Raw genomic sequence first — 17,377 nt, forward strand, 5'->3', positions numbered from 1 at the left:
GCAAGTAATTCGAGCATAAACAAATTGATATTGCACAACCAAATAATTATAATAAAAATTAATGATCCGTAATTAATTATAATAATATACATATTAATTAACAACAAAACAAAAATCATTGAAAAGTATATATAACTAAAAAAAAAAATTAATTAATACTTTTCTGTACAAACTAAGTGTTAAATTTAACACATTTCAGTACGGAATATGAATGTTTTTAATAGACTGTTACATTATTTATTTTTATAAATTTAATTTCACCTAATTGTAAATCGTTTTTCGTTTATATCATAATATGAAACAACGTAATATTATAAACATCTGTAACGCCTAAAACTAGTTGAAAAAAAAACTTAATTTTATATATAAAAATTGTTGCCTGGGAAGAGCACTCTGGATCACGTGTTGGTTGCTTCTTGTTTTGCTGCTTTTGCCGCTAAACAAAAAAAAAAATTATTTTATTAAAATTCCACTGTTATTTTTTTTTCAATACCTTCTCTTTCCCTTCTTCTTAATCTTTTACGTCTTCGTTCAATTGTAGCCAATTCCGCTTTGATATCAGCATAAGTTTTCCTGACATCAGCCAATTTTTGTTGAAGAACCGCTATTCTTTGACTACAGTCTAAACTTGGATCTAAACCAACCAATTCTTTGTATTTATTTTTCTTTACATCGATGAATATCTTACCGAGAGGTTCACAAAAATTGTATTTTGATGGTTTTGGCGACCTTGATAATCGTCCATCACCGTTACCCGAAGACCCACCACTTCCATTTCCTTGAGCGGAGTGCTCAGAATTATCATCACTATCACTATTATGTCGAGAACGATTAAGCGGTTTCCGCCCTCGTTTAACAGGAAGAACTACGTCATCGCCACCTTTGCACGATCTTCGCCGTTTTCTACAGGATCCAGCTACGACATCTTCACGTTTTTTAGATGAAGTAGCACATTGTTCACTGTTCATAATTGTATCTAAAATATAATACAAAATTTAAAAAAAAAATTATTAAAGATTTGTTTTTAAATTACCTTCTTCACTAAATGGTGAAACTTTACTATTTGTGGAAATTTTCCTTTGGTTATTTGATTCAACTTCGGCTTCTGTTGATTTACAACTATCATTGTCAGCAGTGTTTGGTGATAAATCACAGTTTTCTCTGTAAAAGTATTATTTTATAAAATAATAAAACGCTTTTTAAATCTTACCTTCTGGGCGATAAATTACTAATTGTACTCTCAGGTGTAGTTGGAGGAGTATTATCTAGTACAGCAGCAGCATCCCTAATTTCAGGGATTTCAACAGGTGGTACAACCGGTAGCACAATTTGAGGTGGCCTCTCAACATTTCTTTCTTTAATCACACCAACAATAACATTATTACTAGTTCCTGGCTTTTCAACCGCAATAACTTTATTATTAGTTGAACTTGAAGAACTACTACAGCTACTGTTACTGCTGCTACTACTACATGGAACGCTAGCGAACGGAAGTTCACTTTTAGATTTTTGTTTTGGTTCTGTGGATGGTGCTGGAGCTGGACTTCCTGGTAAAGTTTCGCCACAATACAACAAAGCATCTGGATCGCCATCCTCTTCCTTTATGCTGCAAGATTCTTCTGGTTTTTCTTCTTTAACTTCTTCTTTGATGACGTCAAAATTAAATTTGGGTTCGGTTTCGATCGTTTCCGTTTCGGGTTTTGATGATGATTCTTCTTGGTCTTTTATGAATTTGTTTATATCTTGGGATAAACTAGTTTGGGAATCTTCATCCATTATTAATCTTTCCTCCGAATCGGAACTATCAGAGTCAGATTCGTCAATAAATTCTTTACTGATTGCTTTTCTTGGTGATTTACGAACATCAACTTTCGGTTTTTCTTTCATTTTAATTTCTAGTTTAGGTTGTTCGGGTGATTTTGGTACTTCAGGAAGAGGTATTTGTTCCTCCTCTTCTTCTTCGTCCTCCTCTTCTTCATCTTCTTTAATTTCTTGAATTTCCTGAATAGGTTTAACTTCTTCTTTTATTTCTTCATCTTTTTTAACCTCTTTAATATTTTTGTTCAATTTTTGTAAAATAGAATCGGCAACTTTTGTACCAATTTTGTAATTGATATCTTTTACATCATCAACTTTTGTTGTTAAAAATTGTTGAGAATATAAATCTCTCAATAAAGCGGAATCCGTTTCTTGGAAAACTGGTGCTATTTGTCTTGATAATGACGCCAATTTTTCTTGAGTACACACCGTTTCGACTAAAACGTCAGGTTTCATTTCGTCTTCACTTTCTACTCGATTCAAAGTGATGGTTTCATCTTTTTGAATTGCATCTTCTTCTTCTGATGGTTGACTCAATAAATCATTACTATCATTATCGAATTCTAATACATTTTTCATTGTTGTTTTAATAATTTCTTCATCATCACTAGTATTTGTTTTTCTATCATCTGATTTTGTTGTAAATCCCGTGCATTCAGGATCAGAACCATGGTTAGGCGATGGTTTTGAAAATGACCCAGCAAATAATTGCCCTTTATTTGAAAACAATGGCTCACTGGTATCTTCAGCATCTGAAATATCTAATCTTTCATCAGATTCATCTATTGACGAAGGAAGTTCTTTAAATAAAAGATCCATATTGAGTACTTTAGGAATAATTTTTTTTTCTTCAACTTTTTCGGTTGATTTCCCAATATGAAACGAAGGTGACTCAACCAATTTATCGAAAGGATCCGGTTCATCTTTAATTTTTTCTTCATCTTCATCATCGTCTTCATCCTTTTTAGGAGTACGCCTAAATTTTTTTATTTTCTCATCTTCTTTCGATTCGACTTTCGATTTTGGGCTCTTTTTCCTTGGTGATTTTTCAACGGGCTCCAAAACACGCGGTACGAATCTCTTCTTATTCTTTTCATCGATAGTTTTCGGACTTTCAAATTCGAACGGCTCCGGTTCTTTAAATTCATAAATATCTTCCGAACTCGAAGTACTTTCAATTTTTTCTTTTTTATCATCACATTCGTCCGGTAAAACTTTAACCTCAGAAGTTGGGGTTGAATCATCAGATGATGTATCTTTTTCGCTAGTTTCTGTCATTTTTATTTTTGTAAAACCTTTCAATTCAGATCTAATCTGATTTAAATCAAAATCGCGTCCTTTTGGATGACTGCTACTATCTTCGTCGCTTTCATCACTTGGTTTTATTACTTCTGGTGTTTTTTTGAGTTTTCTTAGTGGTTTTTTGGGCTTTTCTTCGTCTTCTTTTTCAGTGTCATCATCATCTTTACGTTTCTCGAGTTTCTAAATCAAATTTTTAATTAATTTAATAATAATTAATAATACATTTTTTTAAATTGACTTACAGTTTTTATTAATCGTTTTTTGGGAGTTTTAACCTCACAATCTTCACTTTTTCCACCATTTTTATTTCTAGATTGCTCCCCGTCACATTCGGATGATTCCGAATCTGAATCAGAATGCATTGAAATATCAGTTTGAACAGAAGTTCTTCTCGTTCGTCTCGTAGACTCTCCGTGTCGCGTATTAACCCGATTTCTTGTAGCTGGAGTTGCCGGACTTTTTGTTCTACTCGATGATGATGTTACACTTGAGGGAGTTGTTGATCTTGTGGGTTCCACTGTAGTTGTTTTACCCGTAAAAGAAGTACCTCTACCTCTTTTACTAGGTAACGATTTTGTAGTAGGAGTTGATGATGAATTAGGTAAAGATGTTGTAGACTAATAAAAATAAATTAAACAAATTTTTTAGGTTATATATCATCAATATCTACCTTAGAGATAAGATTTGAACTTTGTTTTATTCTTTTGGCTTTAGTTGAAACGCTAACATTTTCAGCAATTCTTTGTGGTGGGATCCATTCATCATATCTTGTATTCCAACCTGTATAATGTACCATGTAAATTGGTCCTTGAGAATCAGTACCTATTTCTATCACTTTTGCTTCATATGTAGCTACTTTTGAATCATGTGTAGGGCCATAATAAACCATTAATTTATCGCCAACGTTTACAAGTGGGGTTGGTATTGTTTCAATAGTTGTACTGAAAAACAAAATTGTTTTTTTTATAAAAGGTATACATTTAAGGGGGGATTCCAGTCTCTTCCAAGCAGTATACAGTATGCAGAACAAAATAGACCAGAATCCCCCCCTTAAAAATAATTATACTTTTCATGTGAAGATTTTTCTTCAGAATTAACCCTTTTTCTCCCTCTTCTTTCATCCTTTTTGATCGCTTTTAAAGCCATATTTTTAGCTGCAGCATCTCTCATAGGCATTTTCTCCTTAATTTTTCTTTCTGGTGTCATAGCTTCTTTAGCTTTCAAAGAAGGAAATTTCGTTCTTGTACTCTGCTGAGTCCTTTCTTCTTTATCGCTTTTCTCATCTTTTTCCTTCTCTTTTTCCCGTTCCTTCTCCTTCTCTTTCTCCTTTTCTTTCTTCTCATCTTTTTCTTTAATCTTTTCGATAATTTTTCCCTTTTTCTCCTTAATTGGTTTTGGTGTATCAGGTTTTTTAACCTTAACGACCTCCTTAGAAGTACTTGCAACAACCGGTTCTATTGGAGAATGACGTATTTCTATATTTTCGCTGATACTCTGATCGCTACTTTCACTATTTTTCTTTTTCTCCTCTTTCTTTACTTTTAATTTGTTATTATCTTTGTCTTTTTCATCAATTTCTTCCTTTTTCTCTTCGATTTCTTCTTTTACGCTATCAGGTCGAGGGCTTTGAACGGGGGTAACACGATCTTTATCCCGTATTAAAGGTCGACCTCTATTCTTTTTGGAACTTCTCGTATGATCGGACATCGTACAACCTAAAGTTCGATAAAAGGACTCATATGAGTACAAACATTTTTTGTAGACTGCTTTAACTTGATTAAATGTGTTTTGGTTGTTGGAATACTTTAAGCGTAACCCAACTGTTCGCCATTTATTTTGATTTGTAACCCTATTGTAACCACCAATTTTGTGAACAACGCGGAAGAGTCTGTAAAGATCAACATCTTTACTCCCAATCATTGGGCTTTTATTTAAAGGGGTTCCACTATCATCCATAAATTTATAAAGTTGGGCTACGAAATGATCTTTTTCTTCACGTGGTTCATCATCAGAACTCTAAACAATAAAAGAAGAAAAAAATTAGTTTTAAACAAACGCAGATTTATTATAAAAACGATAAAAACATACGTCTGTGAAATTTTCTTCTGAATCCGTATATTGATTTTGTGGGTTAAACAAAATACTTTTTTCCCAATGATCAGGTAAAGAATCTTCATTTAAATATTTTAAAGCTTTTTCAACGGCTTCAGCCAAAATGGAATTTTCAACTTTTGCACCTAATTCTTTAGTAAATTCGGTTACTTCTTTTTTAGGCACTGTGTAACTAAAAATATCATTATAAATTAAATAAAAATATATTCCTAACCAGAGCTGTCACATCAAGATGATTTAAATCATTTTATTGACTTAAGTTGTAATATGTAATTTAAGTCTTATTTTTCAAATAAATCAATAGAAAACATACTTGTGCAGAGGCAGTAATAAACATAATATTCTAGTGCAGTGTTCCCAACCTTATTTGTGATATGCCCCACCTAAACCTTTAAAAAATTGCTATGCACTCAACATATACATGATTTTTATTATTCAAAAACTAAATTTTTTGCTCAATGAACAAGAAGCATTTCTGGATTTTCATCTTTCATTAATTTTAGACAACCATTGATTGGCACATGATGTTATATTCTTCATTGGAATGTTGTTGACATCTAAGTAATCTTTTAGCTTATTGTATACAGGTGTTTCTAAATTGATGCGAAAGATATCAAAGAGTGATTTCAAAATTAAACTTTTTGTTCAAAACCCCTTCGCCACCGAATTACAACTCTAAAGTTACGGAAAAAATTGTTTTTTTTATTTAATAAATCCACTATGGAAGAATTTAGAAGAATGAAATTTGGCAGATAACTTTTGCTAATAAAATGACACTTTTTAACGATTTTTATAGCCCGAAAATGTTATTAGAAGGGGCTGAAATAATCAACATTTATAATACTTTGCATCAAAACTTTTTAATGCGCCTACATTTTTCTATTTAAAAACATGATTTAAATAGAGGGATTCAATACGCAACTTTTTTGTCTCTTGATATTTTCTCCTAAAATTATTAGTTTGATCACAAAAAAATAAACTAATACACAAGCTCAAATGAATTAATTCAGAAATTGGTTATTGTTAGTCAAAGAAATGAAATTATGTCAAATTGATCTCAGCATTATTTTATTTTTTGTGATCAAACTAACAATTTGCGTTTTAATAACAACAATTAACACAAGAAACTCCACAATATCACTCAAAATAATCTCATTAACGCACAATAAACTGTTTCAAATCGAATTTTGACACTTGGAAATTTTAAATCAAAACAATTGGTTGTCATGGTTACGAAAATTTTCTTATGTAACCGATATTAATATTTATTGTACATAATTCAGAAAAAAATCCTCTTTCAAATTCCGATATATAGTAGACGCCACGAGAGCTGGCAGTAAATCATCATTTTCTGCTCTTACAAATGCCATACGTAGTTCACAAACCGCTAGAGAGTAATGTGTGTTGGAAAGAGATAGTATTAGTTTAATATGTCTGCTGTACAATTCAAATGGCCACGTCGAAAAAGTACGTCTGTTCTTCTAAGGGATGTCACTCTATAATTATAACTTCAAATCGAAACGTCTTGTGAGCGTTGTCATGAATCTGTTAGTGTTTTCACAAACCGAAAATGTTTTCTTTGAAAGGAAAATCATTAAATAATATTTTTGACAATGTTTGACATATAACCTCCATTACTAACATAACCTACATTTAAATGTATGTGGCGAAATAATCTAAGTCGTACGTCCATATCTTGATTCATACCATTTTTAAGCGATCTGTCACTGCCAGCTCTCGTGATTTCTACTATAACAAATGTGGTGTTCCATTAAAAAAAAAAACTTCGATGACGTCATAACTCGCTTAAAAATGGCGAAAAAAATTTAAATCTTTAGACCCGTTACTTTTGAAGCGAACTGTATAACTTGGAGGAGAAGGGGTTTTGAACAAAAAGTTATATAAAAGACACCCCTTAATTTTTGCTGAAAAATCACCTCTTGAAATCTTTCTCATCAATTGAGAAACATCCTGTATATATTTGGAGGCAGTGGTGCTTTCTAACGATTTACAGAACAACATTTCTTCAGCAAAATCACCTTTATCAATATATCTTACATAAGTCAAAAGTACAACCTTACTGTTTCTCAAAGATGATTCATCTATTTGCAGGGAAAATGTTCTTGTTTTCAGCTTTACAATATTTTCTTTCAAACTCTTAACTTTAATATCTTTATCATGATTTTTTATAACCGTTTTGAGAAATGCTGATATTGAGGGTTTGATTACATCCTCCTCTAGGGTATGATTTTTCCCCAATTTAGCGATGTGTAATGAAATTTGATAACTAGCCTCAAGAGTACGATTGATAGTTGCATTATGATTAGTAAATAAAGACTTTAATGGTACTCTTAATTCAAAATTTTTCTTTAAACTTTTAAAATAACTCAAATATGAATTAATATGAGCACTGTTTCGCTTTCACATGTGCCTCAAGAAGAAATATGTTATACTTGCATATCTCAAAAAAAGTGTAATAACACTTTCTAACTTTAATAGCAACGACTAAAAGCGATGGAACAGTTAAAACAAGAATGATCAGAAACATCTATTTTAGGATTTTATGACTGGGATGTTTGTTTTACAAAATTTAGCTTATTTCTTTGACCTGTACAACAATGAGATTATTTATGATGAAAAGAAAAAATAAATTATTATTTTAACACATTTTGTTAAACTGTCATATAAAATACCTATTATAACTATTTAACAAAATTTAACATAATATATTATAAGTTGTAACATAAGAATGTTAAAAAAACGTTGGTCATTACTAGTACCCTGTAATCTGTAGAATGATTCATGCAACATACTATAATATAGGCTGGTTAAGTTATCTAACTTAACTAGTGTATATTTTATTGGCTCTCAACAGTAATCAACACTACTGATTAAATAAATCAGTTAATTTGAATTTTGTTGCTTAAATTCAGGGAACTAGATTGATAAAAGTAAAAAAAATCTCTATTTACATTAAGACAGGACAACTTTCGCCTGTATATAAACAACAATTATAGACTTAACAGTCATAAGCATCACATAAACGATTTATCAGAAGATCAGAGCAGAGACACTAAACTGTTATTTACAAATTTCTTTAAACATATTCGTTCTGCAGTCGTTTTCACTTCAATGCACTCACACATGATTACACAGAAGTCATCCCAGGGCCAGCAAAGCGCCGCAATTCGGATTATTCAGAGCCAGAATTAATTAAAGGAGACTTAAGTAAAATAGACTTAAATATTCAGTAAGTTGACAGCTCAATTCCCAACAAAGTACATTAAATAAAGTACTTACTATCGTCCATCTTTAAAAGATCGAACTAAAAATTCATCCTTCATATTGATTTTAACTGTGGGTTGAGCAGAAGGCATCACAATAAGTCCTGGAAACCAATTATCTTTGTTTCGTTTTTTCTCACTAGATTCCACACTAACAACACGACCAATATCTGCAGTATAGAGTTCAAGATCGGGTTCATTATCTTCTTCTTGTTCTCCTTCGCTACTATCTTCCCTAAAAGATGATGAATTTTGTAAGAAACAACTAGAAATTTACATGTAAGTGCTTTCTAATCTCACTTAAGCTGTCTATTTCTGCGCCCTCTCCGCCCTCCAACGACAGGATTCCCGAAATGTTCGGGATGGGTTAACGGAAGTTGATCCAGGGTTTCACTTTCGTTAAAATGTCGACCACTTTTTAGACAAAGTGCCGTCCTTTTTAACGTTGTGATGTCGCCATCATCAAAGACAACGGTGTATTGACTACAATCTTGTACTTTAGTGATTGTAGCGTCGAAAAATTCTTTTTTTTCCGGGTGTTTAGCTTGTACGATTTGTCCTACTCTTAACGTTCCTTTAATGTTATCGTCGTGAACGGTGGCTGTTCCCAAACCCATTTTAAAAGTAACCTTAATAGTTTAACGTTAAATAAACCTCGATTAATCAAACGACAAATTCAATAAAAAATAATTACCTTGCATTTTACCAATCGCACAACTTTGCTCACTTTGGCCTCACAGAATGCACCTTTATACTTAGCACTAACAGCGGTCCCCTCGGACAAATACGGGGGATCGTCTCCTTGCTACAATTAGTCAAATAGACACAATCCAAAGACACATTAGTAATTAATAAAAATTCAAACAATTGATAAATTGACTTACCATTTTGTTGTTAAGCAAACGCTCTAATTATATTTTTTTTGTTTAATTCTAGTTACATCTGAGTACGGGAGTCTTCGGAGAAGGAAGAGTAAAGTGTGTGAACGAATAATGATATTGAGGCCAAAATAAGCCAGTTTCGCCCAAACACCTTGTCACGGAAAACCCCGTTGTTTTAAGGTTTTCGCGTCAATGGAAACATGAGGACGCTTTTTAACGGCACAAACTGAATGGGAATACTAATTTTCGTCATTATAATGAATTTTGTTTATCTCTTCAATACATAACGCGGTGGATACAACAAGCGAACTATTAAAAAGTAGCGGCTGATAGAACGCGCGGCGTTGTCACATATATTTATTGTTGGATTCGGCAACAACGCTTAAGGGAATTACGACATCTATGCTTTATAAGCTTGATTATTAAATTACTAAAACTAATAAATAATTAAATCTTTAATTACATTAATTATTCGTTTTTGGAACAAAAATATTATTAATTAATTTTCTTTAATTTTGTAACTTTAATAATCAATATCTACTTTATCGGCATTTTATATTTCTAAACGTCATTCATTTAAATTTATTATTATTTGAAGCTAATTTAATTGAATGTTTTCTTTTAAGTATTTATATTTATTAAAAAATTATTTAAATATTTATATTCGTTGTATTTATTAACATTAATTGTGAGCCCCCAGTTGTCAATCGAAACGATCTCTGGGTAAAAGATGGCGTTAGTTAATGTCATGCTTATCAGAAAGAAAAATCAACAATTACTGCTTTCCATGCTTTGATAAACAGTTTCGAGGAGACAATTGCAACCAAAGAGATAGCCCTATGTGGTTTCACAGACATAGAAGGTGCTTTTGATTGAACGTAAAAGACATACATCCGTCGACGACCATGCTGAAACCATGCTGAAAAGCCGGCAGATCACAGCCTGTCTGGGAGGCGAGTCTTTGACTATTAAAGCACTTAGAGGTTGTCTTGGTGATCCCAATCCGAGGTAAATATGACACAATCATAATCCAACTAATGCAAAAAGCCCTACTAGTTGCTGTCACTTGGTGCAGAAGCAATGGGCTCAGTATTAATCCAAACAAAGTCGAAATAGTCCCTGTTACTCGGTGAAGGAAGCTACAATTGAGAGCACCCTCCATTGAAGATAAAACTATGAACCTCAAAACTGATGTCAAATACCTAGGGGTAATACTAGACAGTTAATTAAACTGGAACTCCCACTTAGTCAAGACGCAGATCTGACACAGTCGTCTTGGAAGGAACTGGGGTTTTAAACTATGAATAGCCTACATACCAATAATCAAACCCATGGTCGCCTATGCCTCACTGGTTTTGTGGCCAAAAACAAAACACAAGACAGCACAATAACAGCTGGCACAAATCCAGCGGTTAGCATGTCTTAATATAACAAGATCTCAATACCAATGAGATTTCCAACAGCTGCTCTTGAAGCCCTACTTGATCTCACACCACTTCATTTATACATAGAAAAGGAGGCAGCTTTAAGTGCCTTATCATTGAAAACATGCTCTTCACTCAAGTTAATGCTTGGGTAACTTCAGAGGACATCTCGAAATCCTCAAGGACCCATGTCTAAACCACTTGATTGAAATTAAAACGAACCTTATACCGACAGGATATAATTTCGAGCCGTATCGTTTCGTCATATTTAGAAGCAGGGATGATTGGGCGAAGGGTGAGCCTCAACTTAAAAGAGGAGCCCTTGCCTGCTACACCGATGCTTCAAAGACAGTTGGATCCGGCGTAGATATGAGAATTAGTGGACCAAATAGCCGCATTAAATTGCCCCTCAGATCGGTTTTAAACCTACAAAAGCAACAGAAAGGTGCATCAATAAACATTTTCGCAAACAGTCGGGCCGCCGTAAAGGCAATTCAGGCCTACACATGTGACTCCGCACTGATCAGAGAGTAACCTGAGAGAACTCGTCGAATAAGACTCAACATTTTCGATAATGTTCGCCTGACACCTACCAACATAAAGGAAGAAGATCTTAGAGCAATACTAAAGTTCATAAAGGATCTAAATTTGCCCTAAACTATTGCAGAGCGTTAGCTACAATAGATCTTATAGGTCGCGGTGCTTCCCTCAGCCTGGCAGCAATAATAATAATAAATAATAGTAGTAAATTTTTTAAAATTTAATATCAGTATTTTATTATCGACAATGACGCTGAATAACAACTAAAACTAGTTGTGTACACTATATTGTGTTAACAAATACAGCAAATGACAAATTTTTATATTTTGTCCACCTAAATTTGAGAAATTGACCACTGTGTGGCGCTATATGTAGCAATCGACTGCTGTCGCAGTACTTACAAGAGGGCGTGATTTAACAGTTGGCGTTAAACTTACGCCATTGCAGTTGACTGTTATAAAAGTGATTGTTAACATTAGAGAATTTTCTACCTTTGGTATAGCAGTAGCGTAACAAAATGGTGAAAACTGTGAAACGGATTGCGTTTAGTGAAAAACAAATTCTAAATTTAATTGATTTGTATAGAAAAAAGGAATGTTTGTGGAATACAAAGTCGCCGTTTTATAATAATCATGCAGAGCGTAGAGACGCTTTAAGATTTATAGCAAAATCGCTGAATTACAACGAGGAAACCATTAAGAAAAAGATTACCTCAATACGAGCAACGTATTTGCTCGAGAAAAAGAAAATAAAGGATAGTTTACTCGCGGGAAATGGAGCTGATACTATGTACCGTCCAACGGTAATATGGTTTGAGCACATGAATTTTTTAGATGGTGTTATAATTCCACGAAAAACAACATTAAATTTGGAAGTACAAACAACACAGGTAATTGTTTTATAGTATTTATTGCTATAATTTATTGAAAGTATAAACGTTCGGTATGTATGTAGTTTGATGTGGGGGTGAATTCCTTCACAGCACTTAGGCCCCAATGTACATCCACACAATTTACAGTTCATTTAGGAGTCAGAAAACTAGCCCAAGGTTTTAATGAATGTTAATATAGAACAGAATAATCTTTATGTCCGTAATTCGGACATAAAAGATTAGAAAAAACTTTGGAAACGTCACCGTTGTTTCGCACGCGGTTGGTTGAAATAAAAATCAATAAAAAGTGCTTGAGCGAGATGCCACGAGAATCTTATGCGCTAGAAGAAGAGATCGGAACGATGAACGTTTGCTATTACTACTGTTCTGTGGCCAAACAATGACCACACTGACTTCTTTGAGTGAATACGATACTTTATCGCAGAATGAGTTCTTATTCAAAATGTAAACACGGTGATAATGGGACCGTTACCCGCAATCGAATAGAAGGATTGGTAACATTTTCAGATTCTAAAATTGTTTAATTTATGCAATAATTAATATTAAAATTCAAAATCCCCTCTATAAAAGCTTTGGTGACGTTTACGAAGTTTTCGCGTAAGATCAAGAAGACACACACGTGCATCGTTCCTAGTCGAAGAGAATGTGGCGCCCTCCGTGTTGTGATGCATTTCTGTTATAACCTAACCCCAAAAAGAACAATTTGATATAAATATTGTTATTCCAGTGTTGTAATGTGTGTAAAAAGTAACTTATTTGTAATATATCATTATGAATTATTGAAAGGAGATTACCGGTATTAATATTAAGATTAATTAAAGAAGTGAGGGCATTCCGAATTGAGTAAGTTAAATAAATTAATATGATCTAGAAAGAAATAATTTTTAACAAGTTATTTTTTTACATCTAGAAAAAATCAAATAAAAAGTAAAAGATTTAAAGGGAACAGTGGAAAAAACTACCTAAGAATTTGAACCAATTTTCAGGCCATAAAGGTCTTTGTCTAAAACAGATATTTTCCACTCTTCCTAAAAATAGAGGTTTAAAAAGAGTAAGATAACAAAAATTGCTCAATATTTCCAAAGTGCGATGACTACTCCGTTAACTACGTGTTTTGTGCCAAGTTGTGACAACACTAAAACAAATAATCCACGGCTATATTTCCTAAGTGTTCCTCAAAACGAAGAACGTCGAAAAAAGTGGTTTGATGCAGTGGGTTTAGATAGAAATCCAACTACTAAATCTAATCTTGTGTGCTGTGAAGAACACTTTGATGTATGTTTCAATAATAATCGATTAATATATTTTTGAATCATAATATTAAATTTCAGCTTGAAAACGACTCCCAAAATTTTGGATATTTTAAGCATTTTAAAGGCACTAATCTCCTATTAAAACGAGACGTTGTACCACATAAGAAGCTTACGAAGGTTGTTAGTCAACGCACAAAAAAACCAATGCTGGAATTTGTACAGTGCATACAAGATGAAGAAACATCAGAAGTATCTTCACCTACGAAAAGTTCAGACCCAATAACGCCATCTGATGAACTGATGCGCATGGAATCAAGCATGTCTTCTGCAGAAGATGTAAGAAACAGTCCAATGTTATCGTTTCGTTTTCTTTATTATATGCTAAATAAGATAAATATAATAAGATATTATTTTCATTATTTCTGTTAAAAAATCTGGTTTTTGCTTAACCAATGTTGGTGGCTTTTTCTCTAGCATTTCTTGATACTAACACACTTCATCATATTAATAATAATTCACTTTATTGACACATGCTATAAAACAAATATAATTCACCTAGACACTCCTACACTATTATTGTTAGTTAGTTTACACATCCTCTGCACCGGGGAGTTGGCTAAAATATTGAATCTGCAATTCCTCAGATAAAACTCATTGGTGCTACGTAATTCACCTTGCACTAACTTCTGTAAAAACTTGATACACTGGTTATCTCTTCTCACGTCCAGTGCACAAAAGTTGTGGCATTGCAGCAGGGATGCGTAATCAGTTTCACGATCCGGGTATGATCCGTTCAAGCGTAGAGACAAATTTTGAGAAATCCTCTGAATTCTTTCCAATATAAGTCTATGACACACATATTGTGGCGACCAAATTACAGAACCGATGTCAGAAAAGGTACGCGAGGTGCGCAAAACGAAACCAAGCGTCCTCGCTGCAGAATATCTTCAATGTGCGGTACACAAGACACTTTGGTAATGGATATTTCTGGATATAAATATAACCATTATAGTACGGCCGGATGTTTCGCAGGTAACCCGTATTTTCGAAAAATAAACCCATAATAAGAACTTCAACGAAATTCAAGTCGATTCTGTGACAACAAAAACCCCGCAAGTATTTAATTTTGAAGGTTAAGTGTGTGTATACCAACACCTTCATCTAGCGGAGAACGTTTTGACCTTAAAAAATCAATACCGACAAGAACGCAGTAAGTTAAATACTGCCTTCTTGTGCCAGATTCTCGTGGCATCTCGCTCATGCACCTTTTATTGATTTTTATCTCAACCAACCGCGTGCGAAACGACAGTGACGTCTCCAAAGTTTTTCAAATTTTCATTATTTTCTTTTGGAAAAACTAAAACCCAGTTTAAAAGATAAAAAATTATAGAAGTCTTCAATTTTGCTCGGTTTACATTATTCCAGTCCAGCGCTGGAAACCTACGTTGGAATGCTACTGGAGTAATGTGAACCAGCACTGGAATGTATCCATTCCAGTAAACAATTCACTCCAGTGACTGGATCGACGGTCTACTTTTTCATTCCAGCGCCATTGGATAGTGTAGACCACCAATCCAGTGCTTGATTGCAAATTCTTAACGAATCGATTAAGAATCCATTGGACTGGAGTGACTAGCTGGATTACTAGACTGGAATAATGTGAACGATATGATCCAGTTCAGCACTGGACTTGATTGACTTGCTGGAGTACTGGACTGGAATAATGTGAACTGGGCATAATGTGAACTGGCACTGGAATGTACCCATACCAGTAAGCAATCGTAAAAACGACAAGTATTCAGGTTCTTCCTATATTACGATTTATTACTACTTTACATAAAGTTATATAATATACAGCAATACATCTCTATGTTTTACAATTTGTAAATTATATTAATATTTGTTGTAGCAAATTTTGTTTGAAGAAATTGAAGATTCAAAAGACGATATTACGCTGACATCTCCAAGTATATCGATACCAGTTGAGAAAAAAAGAAAGCGAGTTTACACCTCGAATACCGAAAAGGACATCGATTCGACAAGAACTTCATTGTGCAACATCTCCCATGAAGACGTTTTTGATCATTTCGGGAAGTTAATAGCCTCGCAGCTAAGAGGAATTCGCATGGGAGATGCCTTGCAGTTACAATCTGACATATCAGCGATGGTTAATCAAAGGCTAATGTCGATTTATAATCGGGACAAATCTATGGCAGCATTGGAACAGCCATCTCAATCAACAGTGTTATCGCCTATATACAATGATCCTGAGGAAATTGATACAAAACCAATAATATACACGGATTCATAATATTGATTATTTGATAATTTTTGGTATATAGTTTTAATTTTGAAAAAAAATTTTTGACCTTTTATTATTTATCCCTTAGAATAGTTACAATTGCATTACATACTTCTGTCAACAAATGGAAGCGGCAGCAATAATCCCAGTAAACAAGAAACCTCTGTGAAACATTTCAATTTTAACGTACAGTGAATTAAATGAAACATCTTAGAACTACGTTTCATATACGTGACAGATACGATTTTTACGAAACGTATCAAATACATTTCAGTAGAAATATTTATGAAATATCATTAAAATATGTAGCAGAAACATTTCATTTTAAACATTTCGCTACAAATGTGTCTGAAACATGTCTGGAATATCTTCAGCACCGCCTGTGAACGTATGTACAAACATTAATTAATGTTTGTAAACAGAACTAACCTAAGGTAACATTCCTTCACGGTTTAATTGACAGTTCAAAAGAAAACTTCACGCTATGATTGGCATTACTAATTACTAAAGAAAACTTCACGCTATAATTAATGTTTGTAAACAGAACTAACCTTACCTAACATTCATTCACGGTTTAATTGGCATTTCAAAAGAAAACTTCACGCTATAATTAATGTTTGTAAACAAAACTAACCTTACTTAACATTCCTTCACGGTGTAATTGGCATTTCAAAAGAAAACTTCACGCTATAATTGGCATTACTAATTACTAAAGAAAACTTCACGCTATAATTAATGTTTCTAAACAGAACTAACCTTAAGTAACATTCCTTCACGGTTTAATTGGCATTTCAAAAGAAAACTTCACGCTATGATTGGCATTACTAATTACTAAAGAAAACTTCACGCTATAATTAATGTTTGTAAACAAAACTAACCTTACGTAACATTCCTTCACGGTTTAATTGGCATTTCAAAAGAAAACTTCACGCTATGATTGGCATTACTAATTACTAAAGAAAACTTCACGCTATAATTAATGTTTGTAAACAGAACTAACCTTACCTAACATTCCTTCACGGTTTAATTGGCATTTCAAAAGAAAACTTCACGCTATAATTAATGTTTGTAAACAGAACTAACCTTACTTAACATTCCTTCACGGTGTAATTGGCATTTCAAAAGAAAACTTCACGCTATGATTGGCATTACTAATTACTAAAGAAAACTTCACGCTATAATTAATGTTTGTAAACAGAACTAACCTTACGTAACATTCCTTATGTTTTTTGACGCCAATAAGCCTATTTTCGTTTAAGAGCTCTGAATAGTTCTGAACTATATATATTGCATATTAGACGTATTTGCGTAAAAATTCAAAATTAATCGAAAGTACAGACCACATGTATGATCAGAAAGGTTCAGAACTGTTCAGAATTACGAAACACTTAAACTAAAATATTGCTAGCTAAGGCCATCTATGGACTAATTTTGCTTTCATATTTACACAACTGGGTTAAATACAAAAAAAAAGCATTCTTTTCTATAAAATTGATTAGATTTGAAAAATAAATCCTAATGAACGTATTGGGATTTTTTTAAATATGTTTTTATACCCACACAATCGAA

At 33.2% G+C, this 17,377-nt stretch overlaps 2 protein-coding genes across 6 annotated transcripts; one reads left to right on the forward strand and one right to left on the reverse strand.

Moving 5' to 3' along the window:
- Positions 1 to 307: 307 nt before the first annotated feature.
- Positions 308 to 9,766, reverse strand: LOC111423782 (AT-rich interaction domain hat-trick). 2 transcript variants are annotated; one of them, XM_023057131.2, is made up of 13 exons: positions 9,401 to 9,766; positions 9,211 to 9,321; positions 8,817 to 9,145; positions 8,533 to 8,751; positions 5,209 to 5,404; positions 4,187 to 5,136; positions 3,791 to 4,061; positions 3,363 to 3,737; positions 1,211 to 3,300; positions 1,034 to 1,161; positions 689 to 976; positions 494 to 634; positions 308 to 436 (listed from the first exon to the last, which is right to left on the reverse strand). In XM_023057131.2, exons 1-13 carry the CDS (start codon positions 9,401 to 9,403, stop codon positions 399 to 401), a joined length of 5,139 nt encoding a protein of 1,712 aa, XP_022912899.2. In that variant the 5' UTR covers positions 9,404 to 9,766; the 3' UTR covers positions 308 to 398. The 2 variants fall into 2 exon arrangements, with proteins under 2 accessions (XP_022912899.2, XP_022912898.2); XM_023057130.2 differs by having other exon boundaries at positions 8,533 to 8,781.
- A 1,861-nt stretch (positions 9,767 to 11,627) lies between these two features.
- Positions 11,628 to 17,335, forward strand: LOC111423808 (uncharacterized). Of its 4 annotated transcripts, none has more exons than XM_023057178.2 (5): positions 12,185 to 12,250; positions 12,344 to 13,096; positions 13,164 to 13,528; positions 13,585 to 13,842; positions 15,416 to 17,335. In XM_023057178.2, the coding sequence occupies exons 3-5, from the start codon at positions 13,343 to 13,345 to the stop codon at positions 15,815 to 15,817; spliced, it is 846 nt and encodes a 281-aa protein (XP_022912946.2). In that variant the 5' UTR covers positions 12,185 to 12,250; positions 12,344 to 13,096; positions 13,164 to 13,342; the 3' UTR covers positions 15,818 to 17,335. The 4 variants fall into 4 exon arrangements, with proteins under 4 accessions (XP_022912944.2, XP_022912943.2, XP_022912946.2 ...); XM_023057177.2 differs by having other exon boundaries at positions 13,339 to 13,528; XM_023057176.2 differs by lacking the exons at positions 12,344 to 13,096; positions 13,164 to 13,528 and having other exon boundaries at positions 11,628 to 12,250; positions 15,416 to 15,840; positions 15,897 to 17,335.
- The last annotated feature ends 42 nt before the right edge of the window (positions 17,336 to 17,377 follow it).

This window comes from Onthophagus taurus, chromosome 7 (assembly GCF_036711975.1).
Source record: "Onthophagus taurus isolate NC chromosome 7, IU_Otau_3.0, whole genome shotgun sequence".
Taxonomy (NCBI): Eukaryota; Metazoa; Arthropoda; class Insecta; order Coleoptera; family Scarabaeidae; genus Onthophagus; species Onthophagus taurus.